Source organism: Acanthochromis polyacanthus, chromosome 3, assembly GCF_021347895.1.
Source record: "Acanthochromis polyacanthus isolate Apoly-LR-REF ecotype Palm Island chromosome 3, KAUST_Apoly_ChrSc, whole genome shotgun sequence".
Taxonomy (NCBI): Eukaryota; Metazoa; Chordata; class Actinopteri; family Pomacentridae; genus Acanthochromis; species Acanthochromis polyacanthus.
Genome location: NC_067115.1, coordinates 723,263 through 740,871, shown reverse-complemented (window position 1 = coordinate 740,871; position 17,609 = coordinate 723,263). Strand labels below are relative to the sequence as shown.

Below are 17,609 nucleotides of genomic sequence, written 5' to 3'. Positions count from 1 at the left end.
TGTTCAGACCAGATGAGATCATTTAGAATTATTAGATTTATTGATTCATTATTTCAGAGATGATCCATTTAAAACGATCAACATTAGACTTTAAGTTCATTTTGTTCTAAATGTTTGAACCTCATCTGGTTTTCTGTTTATTTGATTTAGCGCCACCTTCAGTGCGATCGAGTTCATTCCTCAAATCAGTTCATAGAAACCAGAAAAATTCACAATCATTTCTGTTCTGGAGATGATCTGTTGACTCCAGCTGCAGGTTGAACCAGGAAACTCTGCTCAGAATTAGTGTTTGATTCCTTTTGTTGTGGCCTGAAGTTCAACCTCTAGTTTCTTCAGTTCATCTTCAGAGCTGCATCCGTCATTTCCTGATCAATTGATCAGCTGTTTGATCTGGAATATGCATCAGATCTTCAGTTTTCTGTCACAGAGGGAAGAAACCAGAAGAAGCTGTTTTTATTCAAATTACTCAAACTGATGAATGGAATTGGCTGATAACTAATCACTGAATCGTTGCTGCTGTTTGTCTGAATCTGAACTCGAAAACGTGAAAAGAAACATGAACGTTTTTAGACTTTCAGAACCAAGAATGGACTCCAGGAAACATCCTGTGCTTTCTGTAAAGTCTTTAATCTGATGAACCTGCACCTCCTGAGCTCATCATCTAGTTTAAAAACATGAATCTAAAGGAGCCTGAGCTGCAGAACTCAGACGCTCAATCAGTCCAGGAGAACATCTCAGATCTTCACTGTTCAGGACGAATCACCGTTTTACCTTCAGGAGTTTCTGATCTCAGTGGGTTCCTCAGGTTGACCTGGTCTGAGATGATTAGCTGTTGGTGTCAGGTGTTCTTCCTGAATCTCAGATGTTCTCCATCTTCAGGTAAACAGGTCAGAACCCGTCCAGGTTTGCTTTGGGTTTTCCCAGCAGGTCCAGTCCAGTCCGAGCCGCCAGCAGAGAAACCGTCCTGCTGCAGCCGGAGCTCAGCGCCATGTCCAGCGCTGTCTGACCGGCAGCGTTCCTCTGCCTCCCGCTGGCGTTACACCTGGAAGCAGAAAGACAGGTGAGTCAGAGTGGGAGGAGCTACAGGTGAACTTCTCATCTCACACAGCTGCTGTTTCAGGACAACAACGTGACCAGGGGCCTGTTTCACGAAGCAGGTTCAAGAAACTCTGAGTTTCATCCTCAACTCTGAGTTGATCTACTCTGAGATAGAAAACTCTGAGTTTTCGGTTTCACAACGGCTGATTTGAGTTGGTTTAATCAACTCGGAGTAGTTTGACCCGGAGTTACGCGCGTGCACCGCAAGTCTGAAAAGACAGCATCAATGGAACCCCGATTCGACGAGTCACCATGGAAACGGGGAAGCGAAAGGCTGCGTTTTTGAACTGGAAGTTTTTAACGCGCTCATATGGCGAGTTTGAACACGTTTTTAGAAAGAAGTGCAACACCGCTGCAGCTGTAAAAGAGAGAGAGACGGCGTGGAGAACAGCCCGGATCAATGCGTAAGTTTAAATGTAGTCCTTTGTAATCGTAATAATATTACAGGGAATAACTGTCTGAATGGTAGAATATTAAAGGTCCCATATTATGCTATTTTTCAGTCACGTCATATAGGTCTCAGAAGCCCAAAAACATAGTTTTCAAGTTTGTTCACCCCAAAATCATCCTTTGTTCGGAGTTTCAGCTTTCGAAAAATTCCCTCTCACCAGCCCTCCTCAGAACAGGCTGTTTCTGGGCTGCTTCCAGGTAAGCAAATGAACACATCTGTCCACTCCCCCTCCCCTCTCTGGGAGAGGACGCTGCTTACAACGAGCTGTCACCGAGGGACTGAGCCGCCTCTTGGGAGCAAACCCAAGAGGAAAAGAGCCGGCCAGCGGAGAGTTCGCTCCCGTAATCCCCGACAGCTTCACCACGCCAAGAACCCGCCGCCCCTTGACGAAACGGTGGGCCGCCACAGGCAGCAGCCGCTAGCAGGAGAGATGCTCCGGCAGCCGGCCACCACCGTCAAAAGCAGACCCAACTCAAACTCGAATGTTTGAGCAGACATATTCACAAAATGTGTTGCAGCAAGGCAGGGAGGAAACAGTTTTCAAATTCAAACCTCATAATGAGGCTACTGCAACACACACTACTGTAAGAACACTTTCACAATGTGAGATTTGCATAATATGTCCCCTTTAAGTTATTTCATTTAGGTGGAATCTCGCGGGGGAGGCGGCTTTGAGCAAACGGCAATCTTTTCTCACGAGACCGGGAAAAGCTCCCAAAAAGCAACCGAAGCCTCATTACGAGCTACGCAATTCTTCATAAAGAAGAAGAAGGCCTTTTCAGATGGGCGGTTGTCAAAGAAGCAATGATGATAATTACTAAAACTGTGCTTGAAGACGAGAAGTACGGAACCGATGTCATCTCCACTCTCTCTGACACTGGGGGCATCTTGGCCGACCAGTTGGACCGTGATCTGGTGAGGTGGAGGAGCTTCAGTATCCAGTGTGACGAGTCGGTGGACAGCGCAGCGGATGGTCTTTATCAGGATGGCGTTTGATGATTTCTCTACAAAAGAAGAACTTGTGACACTACTGCCCTTAAAGACAACTACCAGGGGAGTGGACATCTGTAACGCGGTGAAGGAGTTTTTACCACTGGACAAGCTGGTATCTGTGATTACGGATGGAGCTGCTATGATCGACCGACACAGGATTCATGCTCACTGTAAAGGTGACACGGAGTTCCCAAACTTTCTGCATTACCACTGCATCATCCACCAGCACAAGTGATCTGCTTTGAGCACGTGATGATTCCCGTTGTAAAGATCATAAACAGATCCGTTCCAAAGCAAAACAGCACAGAACATTCAAGGTTCTATTGGAGGAGCTGTCAGCTGAACACGGTGACCTGCTACTACACAGAAATCCGACGGCTCAGCAGGGGACGAATTCTGCTTCGTTTTTATCACTTTTGGGTGAAATCAAAGAGTTCATGCAGTCCAGAGGGGAAGACGCCTCGCTGCTGGAGGACACTGACTGGACAGTTGACCTCGCATTTTTAACGGACATTACTGGGAAACTGAACAGTTTGAACTGTGAGCTGCAAGGCAAAGGTAAGACTGTTGCTGAAATGATAAGTGCTTTAAATGCATTTAAAGCTAAGATGAGCCTTTTCTCTGTGCATTTAAAGAGAAAAAAGGTGCTGCACTTTCCCTCTGTGCTGAAAGACAATAGTTCTGCATCTGAGGCTTTGGCAAAGTTGCAGAAAAGTACTGTCAGGTCACAGAAAGACTTGGACAAGAATTTGAGAACAGGTTTTGTGACCTGGGTCAGCTTGAGCCATGCCTGTCATTCATTTCTAATCCTTTCATGCATTGCTGAGCAGCTAAGTGCAACGTTCAGCCTTGATGCTGGACAGATGGAGCCTGAGATTGTAACACTGCAGAATGACCTCCACCCCAAAGCCTACCAGGGAGCACCAAACTTTGGGGCCTTTGACACAGAAAAGTACGGTGGTGTTTGCACAGCAGCTTTGAAGGTTGCAAGCCTGTTTGGGTCAACCTGTCTGTGAATCAGCCTTTTCTGACGTGAACTTCATCAAGAACAAACACAGAACACGCCTCACTGACGCACATCTGCAAGACTCACTCAGAGCTGCAGTGTCAAGTTACACACCAGAGTACCACACACTGGTGGAGAGCATGCAACGCCAGGCGTCCCACTACCTACAAAGAAACAGGCGTTCAGCTCAAAATGTGTCATTCATGATGCCTTAATGGAACATTTGATAGCACAACTGTTAAGTGCATTTTTTTCTTAGGCTTGTACAGGGTTTTTGTTTAAAATGTGAAACATGCTGCGGAGGTACATTGTGATTTTCTTGGACTGTTGTAGAAGTGATCATTTGAAAATGTTCAATTTAAAGACACTTGCACTTGAGAACTTGCAACAAGAAATAAAGTGTTGCATATTGGTATTAATCTATTTTCAATCTTATTGTTGTTATTTATTGTGAGAAATCATTAACATGATCAGTGTCTTCACACTTAGTCTTCACATAATAACATATAGTTAAAGCTAAATTGAGCAAATCGGCTATTTCAGAAGTGTTATCAAACTGGTAGCTCTTTGCCCTAATCGGTTTCAAAAAGGTTGGTGACCCCTGATCTAGGAACTATCCAGGAACCATCTAGGAACTACCCAGGAACCATCTAGGAACTACCCAGGAACCTACCAGATCTTTGATTGTTTCTCCAAGTTCAGTCTCTAAAACCATCCAGCTCTTCGACCAAACTGTCTCCATGAGGACCATCCAGGAAAGGAAGACCAAGAGTCTCCTCTGCTGCTGAGAAGTCCATCTGAGTCTCCAGCCTCAGAAATGTCCAGTTAACAGTAGCTCAGATTAGAGCCCAGATAAATGCCACCCAGAGTTCTAGTAGCAGTCACATCTCTACATCACCTGTTCAGAGGAGGAACCCTGAACCAGCATGGCTACCACAGCATCCTGCAGCCACATGACATCACATCAGGTTTGGTTTAGGTGGACCATCATTTACTCTCCAACAGGACAATGAGCCCAAACACACCTCCAGGCTGTGGAAGGACTATCTGACCTAGAAGGAGATGATGGAGATGACCTGACCTCCACAGTCACCTGACCTAAACCCAGTCCAGATGGTTTGGGATGAGATGGAGCACAGAGTGAAGGTAGAAGGACCAACAAGAGCTCAGCATCTCTGGAGATTCCTTAGGACTGTTGGAGAACCACTTCAGGTTCTACCTCATGAAGCTCATCCAGAGAATAACAGGAGTGTTCAAAGCAGGAATCAGAGCATCAACAGAACGGACAGATTCTGAGTCATTATTGGTCATGTTTAATTCAAACTGAATCATTTTAGGAATCTAAAATATAAAACATGTTCTGACTTATTTCACACTTTGCTTCTTCCATAATTCCAGATGTGTTCATTCATAGTTTGATGCCTTCAGTGAGAATCTACATGGAAATAGTCATGGAGATAAAGAATTCAATGAGAAGATGTGTCCAGACTACAGACTGCTAGTGTAGCTCGCAGTCTGACATTTTCTTCAAATTGTCTGTAAAGTAACTCACTGAGACCGTCGATGCTTCGCTCTGTAACGCTGCTCAGACTCTCAGCCCGAACCACCGGTCCGATCCCTCCGCCTGACGGTCCAGCTCCGTCCTCTTCAGGACTCACCTGAGATGAAACACCAACTTTACATCTGGAACTTCTGTTTCTTGTTTCTCTGATGACTTCCAGATGCCTCCTGAAACTCACCGGTTTGGTTTCCCTCCCAGCCGACACGAAGCTGACGGTCAGACTGACCTCGTACTGATCCTCCTGAACCATGGCAGAAACCACCTGAGCAGCAGAACACAGGACAGAGAAGCTCAGGTCGGAGCTGACGACAGGTCATGTGACTGCTGGACAGGTGAGGTGCAGGTGAGCGTACCCGACCCAGGCGAGGTTCACCCAGCAGAGCCCTGAAAGGGGCGTGGTTCTGGGCGTAACTCCTCAGGTGAGCACACACATGATCCAGCTGCTTCCTCCAGTAACCTGAAGACAAAACACCTCAGAGACACAACAACCAAAGAGAAAAAACAACAACCACAGAGACACAACAACAACAGAAAGAGAAACAACAACAACAGAGACACAACAACAACAACAGAGACAACAGAAAAACAACGACAGAGAGACAACGACAACCACAGAGACACAACAACAACAGAGACAACAACAACAACAACAACAGAGACACAACAACAACCACCAAAGAGAAAAAACAACAACCACAGAGACACAACAACCACAGAGACACAACAACAACAGAGACAACAGAAAAACGACAGAGAGACAACGACAACCACAGAGACACAACAACAACAGAGACAACAGAAAAACAACGACAGAGAGACAACGACAACCACAGAGACACAACAACAACAGAGACAACAGAAAAACAATGACAGAGAGACAACGACAACCACAGAGACACAACAACCAAAGAGAAACAACAACAACAACAACAACAACAGAGACACAACAACCACCAAAGAGAAAAAACAACAACCACAGAGACGAAACAACAACAACCATAGAGAAACAACAACCACAGAGACACAACAACAACAAAAACAACAGACACACACTAAGATACACACACCTCGTCCTGGGCTGACGGCGGTCAGCGGCGGTCGGGGGTCTTGGCTGAGTGGCTCCGCCCTCTGCTGCTGCTTCCTGTGCAGCTCAGTGGCTGATGGGTAATAGAGTCCTACAGTCTGTGTGGACCGATCCACAGTGGGCAGGGCTAACTTCACGCTGGGGGCGGGGTCTGATGAGGGCGTGGCCTGTAAACAGACAGAAGACTGGATGAAATGTGTGATGTCAGGTTAACTGACTGCGTGGTGGTACAGCATACCTGGCCAGTGGCTCTGCCCCCAACAGGTGGTGTGACATCACTGTAGGTTGTGGGCGGGGCCGGTGATTCCAGGAAGACCCCACAGGATCCACAGTAGGAAGCATTTGGGTCTCCGTTAGCTCCACAGCACCAACACACCACACAACTGACTGCATGTCCGCACTGATAACACATCACATCACTACATATCCCATAATGCCTTACACACATGCTAGCTTAGCACAAAGGCTCAGAGCTCATCTCCATCCAGCTAAAGGAAAACAAATCTGAAAGACACTGAAGATTTTATTTTCTGACACAAAAATCAAAAGAAACTAAATATCAACATTGAAGCACGTGATGCTAACATTAGCGTTTGTGTTGTGGAAGCTAAAGTTAGCTAAAGTGCACTGACCACAGTTCTCCTTATGTTTACCATTATTTCAGACTGATAACAAGAAAACATCTGTTAGCTGGAGCATATTAGCTTAGCCTAGAGACATGAGCAGGAAGCTACTGTTAGCTGTTAGCTACTGTTAGCTGTTAGTTACTGTTAGCTGAGAGATTTTCTACCTGAGCATATTAGCTTAGCTTAGAGACGTTTGGAGGAATCTACTGTAAGCTGGAAGATACTGTTAGCTGAGAGCTTTTCTACTTGGCCGTGTTAGCTTAGCTTATAGACATTAGCAAGAAGCTACTGTTAGCTGAGAACTTTTCTACTTGGTCGTGTTAACTTAGCTTATAGAAGTTAGCAAGAAGCTACTTTTAGCTGAGAACTTTTCTACTTGGTCGTGTTAGCTTAGCTTATAGACATTAGCAAGAAGCTACTGTTAGCTGAGAGCTTTTCTACTTGGCCTTGTTAGCTTAGCTTATAGACGTTAGCAAGAAGCTACTGTTAGCTGAGAACTTTTCTATTTGGCCTTGTTAGCTTAGCTTATAGATGTTAGCAAGAAGCTACTGTTAGCTGACAGCTTTTCTACTTGGCCTTGTTAGCTTAGCTTATAGACGTTAGCAAGAAGCTACTGTTAGCTGAGAGCTTTTCTACCTGAGTGTGTTAGCTTAGCTTGTAGATGTTAGCAGGAAGCTACTGTTAGCTGTAAGCTACTGTTAGCTGTTAGCATCCTGTATGTACAGATGCAGGATGACCACAAAGAGATTTAATATCCAGTAAAGAAGGAGCCAGGTGTGTCCAGGTGTGTTCCCTGGTTGGTCAGGTGGACGGTAATGTGGTGTGACCTCATGTGTGTCCAGGTGTGTTTGCTCACCTTAGAGCCACACCAGTCACAGTATCTGGCGTCGCTATGGTTCATCCGCTGACACCTGGAGCAGGATGCCCACCTGCCACCTGCTGACGGGACAGAGGGGGCGGAGCTACCGACACCTGCCTGCAGCAGCAAATCAGAGTTCAGTTTGTGCAAGTGCAGCAGGTGAGACAAAGTGTGAGCGTACAGATGGAGTTACCTGCTGCAGGTGAGTCTCACAGGTCAGACAGCTGGACAGGTGGGCTGGATTCCCACTTCCACAGCAAACACACAACACATGGCCCTGTACAACAACACAGATGTGTCTGCTGTGTGTCTACCTCTAGTGTGTGTCTGTTGTGTGTCTGCTGTGTGTCTACCTCCAGCCGCTGCTCATCGATCGGAGCTCCACAGATCAAACAGTTCTCAGTGTTGACAGGAACCAGACTGTTACAGAATACACACAGCAGCATCTGACACACACACACACACACACACACACACACACACACACACACACACACACACACACACACACACACACACACACACACACACACACACACACTGTGTTTTCCTATCATTGTGGGGACTTACCATTGACTCCCATTCATATCTAACCCCCAACCTTAACCCAGACCAAACAATGTCTAACCCTAAAGAAACGTTTTTGCACTTTTACTTTTTTCAGTAACAACAACATGACCAAAGAAAACACTGTTTAAACTGGTGGGGCCCAAAATGAGGTCCCCACAAATGACATGTTTTTTGGTTTTCCTATGGTTGTGGGGACATTTGGTTCCCACAAGTATAGCCAGCACCTGGGCGCACACACACACACACACACACACACACACACACACACACACACACACACACACACACACACACACACACACACACACACACACACACACACACACACACACACACCAGGTCACCTGTCTTCACCTGGACTGTGACTCTCATTTGTGTGCAGTACCTGTCCTCCCTCAGCAGGGGGCAGCCTCTGAACAGGAACCGGAGGAACCACAGCTCCACACCGAGGACAGAACCGAGCCAGAGGGTCCAACGGACGGAGGACCAGGCACTGAAGACACCTGGACAGACAGACTTTAAATGTTTGTGTGGATTCTGAGTTACACCATGAGGTCAGAAGTATTCGGACGCTCGCTGTCCTCTCCTCCTTAAATCCTAATGAGAGGCAGCTATCAGCCGTCCACATACTTTTGGTTCAGGTCTGAGTGGAGGTGTGTGCGTACCGCAGGAAGTCGGTCTGTCGCTGGAGGCGGGACGCCGGCGTGCCGCTCAGGTCACCTGACCCCTGACAGACAGGAAGTACACCACAATAAGAGCTCCCAGAGCGACAGCAGCTCCAGAATGAACGAATCGTTTTACCTCCAGCTGGGTCCCAGAACCGAGCTGACAGAGAGGAAGACCTGACTGAGGACAGTTTCCCATCATCCTCGGCTCTGAAAACAGACGACAGGTGTGAAGACGATGCAGGTGAGCTTTAGGATCATGTTTCTAATAATATTTAAAGATATCAGCTGATCAGCTCCTGATGTTTAAGACAGAATGTTCTCCATCAGGTGTGTGACTCACCTGCAGGCCTCAGTGAAGCAGCAGAGTTCTCAGCAGGACAGGACATTCCTTCAGACGGAGGCTGGAACAGAAACAGGTGACCGTCTGAAGGAACATCTGGAGTGTGCAGCTGCAGGTGTTCCAGGTGTTTCCAGGTGTATGCTTACCTGCCGTGTGTCCTGCAGGACCTCCGGGTCCGTCCCGGTACCTGCCTGGTCCACAGAGAACACCTTGGTCACCACGGAGCTCTGCCTGCCGTCGCTGGAACACAGTCACACAGACGTTACCTGGACAGGTGCAGCTTCAGCACACCTGAGCTCCACACGGAGTCACAGACAAACAACACGTGATGATGACGACGTCGATGAGGTCACCTGTCCTCAGGTGAGTCTTACCTGGTCTCAGCCAGCGCTCTGACAGACACCCGACCTGCAGGCAGCAGCACCGGTTCTCTGTAGCTCCTGCTGGACGCTGCCGGCCGCGACCCGTCCAAAGTGTAGAAGATCTGCACACCTGGAGTATCTACACACACACACACACACAGGTGTTACCTGACTGGAGGCAGACAGGTGTGTGTTACCTGACTGGAGGCAGACAGGTGTGTGTTACCTGACTGGAGGCAGACAGGTGTGTGTTACCTGACTGGAGGCAGACAGGTGTGCTGGTGTCAATGTGGTTCTTGACTCTGTTTGTCTGCGGTTGGATCATTGGAATGATGAGTGGAGCTGACACCGCCCCCGCTGCCATGACAACAGCTACCTGCCATCATCAATCAATCAATCAATCAATCAGAAAAGTGGCAGGATGCTCCATCAGTTTAAGTATTTTCAGTTAAAGTACTTAAAGTATCCAAAGATCCAAAAATACTTCAAACTGAAGTACTTTAGTCAGAAATACTACAGAAGAAAACTTGACCTGAATTCATGAAATAGATTCATTAATAAAATCAGATTCGATAGAAATCAATTCATCATTTTTAAGTACTTAGGGTCAACAGTCCAGAGCAATGGAGAGTGTGGAAAAGAGGTGAAGAAGCGTGTACAGGCAGGATGGAACGGCTGGAGAAAAGTGTCAGGTGTGATGTGTGATAGAAGAGTTTCAGCTAAAATGAAAGGAAAGGTTTACAAAACTGTGGTGAGACCAGCCATGTTGTTTGGTCTGGAGACAGTGTCCCTGAGGAAAAGACAGGAGGCAGAGCTGGAGGTAGCAGAACTGAAGATGCTGAGGTTCTCTTTGGGAGTGACCAGGATGGATAGGATCAGGAATGAGTACATCAGAGGGACAGCACATGTTAGAGGCTTTGGAGATAAAGTCAGAGAGGCCAGACTGAGATGGTTCAGACATGTCCAGAGGAGAGAGAGTGAATATATTGGTAGAAGGATGCTGAGTTTCCCACTGCCAGGCAGGAGGCCTAGAGGAAGACCAAGGAGGAGGTTTATGGATGTGGTTAAAGAGGACATGAAGGTAGTTGGTGTGAGAGAAGAGGATGCAGCAGACAGGGTTAGATGGAGGCAATTGATTCACTGTGGCGACCCCTGAAGGGAAAAGACGAAAGGAAAAGAAGAAGAAATCAATTAATCAATAATCAATCATCAGGAAATAATCAGAAAGTAGAAAAACATCGATACGCAGACAAAAACTAGCAGATCAAAGTTCTTCACTTTGGGGAGGTTTTTTTTTCATTTTATTGAGACTTGGAGCAGAAACACTTTCTACTGGTTCCAGTTTACTGCCTGAGACCGGACAGCCGTGGAGGTAAACAAACAGTAAACAAACAGTAAACAAACGGTAATCAGACCTGTGGGTGAAGCTGCGGATCTTCAGGACTCTTCGACCGTCGCTGCGTTTACAGGAGGTCACCATGGCAACGGACTATGACCCGCCCGACCCGCCGGGCTGCTCCGGTACCGAGAGGACCTTTGATTAAACTGAACTTTCTGGAAGGAGACAGAATGGTGGGAGAGTTTCAGGTAGTTTTTATTTTATCTAAGGAGTTCTGAAAAGCCAATTTAATAAAGTAAATAATAAATAAAACCTATTTAAAAAACACAAAAAAGTTGAGCAAACATTCAAAATAAGTACCGAAGAATACAACCAATAAATAAAGCAAAATCAAACATCAACATCAAAACACGTTTAAAACTATTTAACTTCTCGTGTCTTTTTTAACGTGTTTCATGTGTGTTCATAAAATCTGAGAAGTTTAATCATTTCATTAAGCAAATAAAACAACAATTTTATTCCGAATACATAAGAGGGATAATGTAATAAAAATAAAAACTAACAAATCTAAAGTACCCTGTATATTAACCACAGTTCAGACAGGAATGTCTCGTGTTTTTAATCAGGCGATTTTCGAGACACTTCCGGCTCCAGGAGGATTTTAAGGACCCCGGCATTACGCACGCCTGTTTGACAACAACATTAGCATTCAGGCTAACAGACTAACAGGCTCACAGGCTCCAGAGCAGCAGAGGTTCAGTAAACATGGCTGAAGTGAAGGTGAAGAAGGAGGCCAACCTGTCGGACCCCGCGGAGGTCGAGAACAGGTCAGAGAATCCGCCCTGCTGGATGCGCCGCTGTCTCCGGGGAGCCGCTCTGCGGACTCCGCCTGAATTCTGTTACATTTAATGTTTACTCGGTTAAAATTAGACACACTGAGAAAATACGTTAATTAATGCATTTCCCGAACAGCAGTGAGTCGTTTGTCACTTCGGCGTTAATTCAGCTCATCCAGCTTCTTTCATTTGAACGAAATGTGAACTTTTATTGTCGCTTTAATGGCGCCTCGAGATGGCTCAGAGAGGAACTTCTCTCACGGATGTTGTCGCTCATTTGAGAGATTTTAGAGGAAAATTTCTAGCTGCAGTTCTGGATGTGTTGCCGAATTGGAGCATTTGTGTTTGTTTGTGAGAAATCAGATCCAGGTTAGTTTATAACCAAGAAAATGTCGCAAAAAGTGATTTTCAACAGAGTTTGGCTCAAATTTAGATGCAGCTCCGGACTGTGGACAGCAGGCAGAGGAAAAGGAAAGTTGTTCCGGAGGTTTATGCTCATAATTAGACTTTACCTGGGCTTCATGTTTGCGTGTGTGTGTGTCTGTCCAGGATCAAAGAACTGTGTCAGCAGTTTCCTCAGGGCATCACAGACCAGGTGATCCAGAACGACCTGCCTCACCTGGAGCCTCAGCAGAGAGCCATGGCCATCAACAAGCTGCTGTCTCTGGTCAGTGGCTTCCTCTCAGCATCCTCCATCCTTTATCTATCCTCCATCTGTCCTCCACCATCCTCTTCCTGACAGGTCATAAATCACAGCTGTAGGTTCTAATGAAACAGGTGATTCAGGTGTGATGTCATATTTACCTGCTGTTCCTTTAATCTGATGCTGTGAGGTGATGATGTCTGATTTTATTAAAAACCTGCTGCCTCGACTCCTCAGGCAGTGCCATCGGGGACTTATTGATCTCCTGTCATGTTGTTTCAGGGTCAGCTGGACCTGCTGAGGAACAGCTCAGGTCTGCTGTACAGACTGAAGGACTCTCAGAGCAGCAGGTGAGCTCACCTGTACCTCTCCTGTAAATGGATTTATATCTTTTGAACACTGTTATTATTTTGAAACACGTTTTGGTTTATTAATATTAGAATTATTATTAATTATTGTGTAACTTGGTGAAGTTGTTCTGCTGCTGCCGTTGCCATGGAAACCGTCTGTTTGTGTTTCAGTAAGATGAAAGGTTCAGACAACCAGGAGAAGCTGGTTTACCAGGTCATAGAGGATGCTGGAAACAAAGGTTTGTGTGTCTGTCACTGTTGTGTGTTTGTTTGTGTGTTTGTGTGTGTTAATGTTGTGTGTTTGTGTGTCTGCAGGAATCTGGAGCAGAGACATTCGCTTTAAGAGCAACCTTCCTCTGACGGAGATCAACAAGATCCTGAAGAACCTGGAGAGCAAGAAGCTCATCAAAGCTGTGAAGTCTGTGGCTGTGAGTTCAGCTGCACCGATCAGTGATCAATAGTCATTGATCAATAACCACTGATCAATAACCACTGATCAATAACCACTGATCAATCAACAAAATGACTGAAAAGTCTGACATGGAAACAATAAATAATCAATAAAAATATCGATGTCAGGAAAAATACTAAGATACTGGTACTGTATTAATAAGATGTTAGAAAACATGCTAACAACATGTTAACGACACGTCCACAACTCGTCTCTGTAATACTCTGTTGGACCTCCTTTAGGCATGGAGGTGGCAGCATCATCATAATATCAATTTAACTGACTCAAGTCTGAGTCCGAAAGACCACAAATGTACTCTACATTTGTGGTCATTCAGACTTGGTTCTTCAGGTTCTTGATGGGTCTAAGTCAGGACTTTGGGGAGATCAGTCTAGAACCTTCATTCAAAAGCTTCATTCCAGCCTGATGGAACCATTTCTTTCCCACGTCTGATGTGTGTTTGGGCTCATTGTCTGGTTGAAACATCCAACTGTGTCCAAGATCAACCTTCTGCTGATGGTTTTAGGTTTTCATGAAGAACATGGAGGTGATCCTCCTTCTTCATTGTTCCATTTAGTTTGTGTAAAGCTCCAGTTCCACAGAGCATGATACTGCCACCTCCATACTTGGTGGTAGGTTTGGTGTTCTTGGGGTTCAAAAAAGTCCAAGACCCGCCTAAGACAGTCTGAAACTAGTCTTTATCAAACCTAAACCAGTTCAAAAAAAGATCCAGAACCAGTCAGAATCCAGTCTGAGACCAGTCATAAAAGTCCCAGAACAAACTCGGGACCAAAACCAAACCTAAACTACCAAGAAAGTTCAAGATCCACATAAGACATTCTGAAACCAGTCCTGAACTGATCTTTAAAGGTCTGAAGCAGCAACAAAATCAAACCTAAACCAAAAAAAAATGTGTAAAACCAGTCTGAAACCAGTCCTAAAAAAGTCATAAACCAGTACAATATCAGATCCAAAACCAAACCTAAACTCCTGTGCCCATCACTCTGGAACAGGGTCAGTCTGGACTCATCACATTTGTTCCTGGAAGATGATGGTTCTCCACTATCCTTCAGGTTCTCATGATGCGTTGGACGGTTTCATCTCCTTAGTTGTTTTCTTTGCTTGATGCAGGCCAATAATTTGACCCTTCTGAGACAGATTCACATCCTTTCCATGACCACAGGATGTGTCTTCCAACATTTAAGAAATGAGAATCAGCTCGGGTTAGAGAAGCTGTTTCATCACTGCAGTAATTATCCAGTGGGAGGATCTGAACTATTTGCTGAGTTAAATCCCGGTGGAGACTTTTTTGGACAGGCGGTGTATATTTAAAGGTCCCTAAACATAAAATTGCAGTAAAATATTCTGAAACGTTTCCTGACCGTCGTTTTCTTGCCAGGCCTCCAAGAAGAAGGTCTACATGCTGTACAACCTGCAGCCCGACCGCTCTGTCACCGGTGGCGCCTGGTACAGTGATCAGGACTTCGAGTCCGAGTTCGTGGAGGTTCTCAACCAGCAGTGCTTCAAGTTCCTGCAGAGCAAAGTAGGAAAACTTTATTTACACCGACGGTCAAGTTTTTAATGTGTGAACATGGAGACCAGCAGGGGGCAGCACCCACCCACATTAGACACAGCTGCAGTCAGACTCAGGGACATCATGTTGAGGTTTAGCTGCTCTACAGGTGTGTTTAGCTGCTGTACAGGTGTGTCTGAGGGTCACCTGACTGACCTCACCTGTGTGTTCTGTGTCCAGGCTGAAGCTGCGAGGGACAGCAAGCAGAGTCCGATGGTCCAGAGGAACAGCTCCTTCGCCACGTCACACGAAGTCTGGAAATACATCTGTGAGCTGGGAATCAGCAAGGTGACATCACACATCCAACCACCAATCACACACTGCCTCTGCAAGTCACCTGTGTGTCCTGATGAACCTCTTTACCTTCATCCAGCTTTAATCCGTTACAGAGAATCTGTCAGATTTAGATTCTCTGAAGCTGCTTTAAAACTCAGTTTGACTGAACTCAACAGATTCAAGAAAATTAAACATTAGAGCCCAACGGTTGGCTCAACTCGGTCCAGATAGAAGGACTCGGTCCAGGTAGAAGGACTCGGTCCAGGTAGAACGACGGGTGGAGCATTAACTGGCAGACTTAGTATTGGCGCGTTTCCTACGGTATTGTTGCATTTCCTACGGTATTGTCGCGTTTCCTACGGTATTGTTGCGTTTCCTACGGTATTGTTGCGTTTCCTACGGTATTGTTGCGTTTCCTACGGTATTGTTGCGTTTCCTACGGTATTGTCGCGTTTCCCACGGTATTGTCGTTTTTCGTACAGTATCGTTGTGTTTTCCTAAGGTGTTGTGTTTTCCTACGGTATTGTCGTCTTTCTCTGTAAAGTTGTGTGTGTCTTCAGGTGGACCTGTCGATGGACGACATTGAGACCATCCTGAACACGCTGATCTACGATGGGAAGGTGGAGATGACGGTGATCGCGGCTAAGGAGGGCACGGTGGGCAGCGTGGACGGACAGATGAAGCTGTACCGAGGCGTGAACGCCGTCATCCAGCCCACCGGCCTCGTCAAGACGCCCTGCGGACTCTGCCCGGTAACCGCTGACACCTACACACCTGATGCTGCCGTCAGAGCTTCCTGTCAGAGCTTCCTTTCAGCTGATTGGTCTGTTTCTGCAGGTGTTCGAGGACTGTCACGAAGGAGGAGAGATCTCTCCGTCCAGCTGCATCTACATGACCGAGTGGTTGGACTTCTGACTGCTGGAGTCCTCGCTGTTGTTTCTATCTTCTTTATTTTCTATTTAATAAAACATTCGTTAAACTTCCTGCTTCGTCTCTGAATCCCATCAGCAGGTCCCTCAGTCCTCCGGTTACCAAGATCTGATGGTTTGTTCTATGGAGGAGCTTTAATGTCATTAAAGTGTTGAACAGGAAACCTGCAGCAGAGTTTAGTGTTGATGAACCGTTCAGACGTCTGCAGGCTGAACAACAAGCAGCTAGAAGTGGAACAAACACAACTACACAACATTCTCACTGTTTACTACGGTGGTAGTCTGTAGCTGTGCAGTGTAGTTTTTGTGTAGTTGTGTAGTTGTGTTGTTTAGTTCAGTGGTGTAGTAGTTGTGTAGTTCAGGGCTGCTCATTTCTTCTCTCCATTCTAATGATGAACGCCGTCTCTCTGTGACTCTAATAATATATAAATAATATAATTTCAAAATAATACAATAATATAATTTAATAAATTAATACATGATTTATATATTAATTTAATATCATCTGTTTCTCTGAGTCTGTTTAGAATCACAACAACAAGAATAATAGTTACTTTTAAATATTTTGTAATAATGTATTTCTAGAATTAATAAGTTCTTGTGACAAACTTCAGGTCTCAGGAATAAAATCATCTCCACATGAATATTTGAAACAAACTCGGAGAATCAGAAAACATTAGTGAAAAACCTGATAAACCAGAATATTATGGAGCAATAGGAGTGCCAAATCAAAATATAAATAAATAAATAATTAAATAAATAAAAAGGAAAATTTTGTCTTTGCTTTTACCTTTTCTGTTTTTTCCTTTTATTTATTTATTTATTTATTTCTCTTTATATTTCCACATTTATTTATTTATTTATTTATTTCTCTTTATATTTCCACATTTATTTATTTATTTATTTATTTATTTCTCTTTATATTTCCACATTTATTTATTTATTTATTTATTTATTTCCCTTTATATTTCCTCAGTCCACCAAGAAAAGGAAAAATGCAAATCAGTTTGCTCTGGGCGGGGATTCTGAACACAGGAGTCCTGCCTGACACCAGCTCCCAGCACGGCTGAAGTGAAGCCATGTCACCGTTGAGCTTCGGCTTATTCTGCCACTGATAAGAAAATAAACATTAATTTACCGAATTAGCAGCGTCCTTTCAGTGTCTGATGGCAGAATCAGCCGAAGTTCCACGGTGACACGGCTTCACTTCAGCCGTGGTCGGAGCTGGCGTCAGGAAAGAAGCCTGTGTGCGGGGACGACTCCCCCCCTGAAAAGGAAGCCCCGCCCAGACGAAACTGATTTGCATTTTTCTATTTCATGGTGTCAGGCATTATGAAATAACCACCAAGAAATAAAATGCAAATCAGTTTGCTTTCACTTGGTGGACTGAGCTGTCAATCAAATGGCTCTAGGCGGGGCTTCCTCGTCGTTCCTGATCACAGGCCGCTCAGAGGGGCGTGTCGTGTCTACTCTTCATATGCCTGTGATCAGGAACGACGAGGAAGCCCCGCCTAGAGCCATTTGATTGACAGCTCAGTCCACCAAGTGAAAGCAAACTGATTTGCATTTTATTTCTTGGTGGTTATTTCATAAT

The 17,609-nt window shown here is 45.3% G+C and overlaps 2 protein-coding genes across 6 annotated transcripts; one reads left to right on the top strand and one right to left on the bottom strand.

The window, feature by feature from the left end:
* Positions 1–13: 13 nt before the first annotated feature.
* Positions 14–11,139, bottom strand: LOC110946376 (double zinc ribbon and ankyrin repeat-containing protein 1-like). Of its 4 annotated transcripts, XR_007941054.1 has the most exons (18): positions 11,034–11,139; positions 9,874–9,994; positions 9,631–9,757; positions 9,403–9,496; positions 9,257–9,317; positions 9,050–9,123; positions 8,914–8,975; positions 8,634–8,751; positions 8,032–8,124; positions 7,872–7,955; positions 7,676–7,795; positions 6,432–6,593; positions 6,177–6,378; positions 5,463–5,566; positions 5,288–5,371; positions 5,101–5,206; positions 772–1,042; positions 14–418 (listed from the first exon to the last, which is right to left on the bottom strand). XR_007941054.1 is itself a non-coding variant. In XM_051946079.1 (17 exons), the coding sequence occupies exons 2-17, from the start codon at positions 9,980–9,982 to the stop codon at positions 981–983; spliced, it is 1,662 nt and encodes a 553-aa protein (XP_051802039.1). In that variant the 5' UTR covers positions 9,983–9,994; positions 11,034–11,139; the 3' UTR covers positions 609–980. The 4 variants fall into 4 exon arrangements, 3 of the variants coding, with proteins under 3 accessions (XP_051802039.1, XP_051802040.1, XP_051802041.1); XM_051946079.1 differs by lacking the exon at positions 14–418 and having other exon boundaries at positions 609–1,042; XM_051946080.1 differs by lacking the exon at positions 14–418 and having other exon boundaries at positions 609–1,042; positions 6,177–6,360.
* Positions 9,033–16,069, top strand: LOC110970657 (polymerase (RNA) III (DNA directed) polypeptide F). Of its 2 annotated transcripts, XM_022220961.2 has the most exons (11): positions 9,033–9,157; positions 9,244–9,332; positions 9,421–9,619; positions 12,343–12,460; positions 12,719–12,786; positions 12,958–13,025; positions 13,102–13,214; positions 14,637–14,780; positions 14,991–15,098; positions 15,647–15,838; positions 15,924–16,069. In XM_022220961.2, exons 3-11 carry the CDS (start codon positions 9,585–9,587, stop codon positions 15,999–16,001), a joined length of 924 nt encoding a protein of 307 aa, XP_022076653.1. In that variant the 5' UTR covers positions 9,033–9,157; positions 9,244–9,332; positions 9,421–9,584; the 3' UTR covers positions 16,002–16,069. The 2 variants fall into 2 exon arrangements, with proteins under 2 accessions (XP_022076653.1, XP_022076652.1); XM_022220960.2 differs by lacking the exons at positions 9,033–9,157; positions 9,244–9,332; positions 9,421–9,619 and adding an exon at positions 11,595–11,784.
* Positions 16,070–17,609: the final 1,540 nt, after the last annotated feature.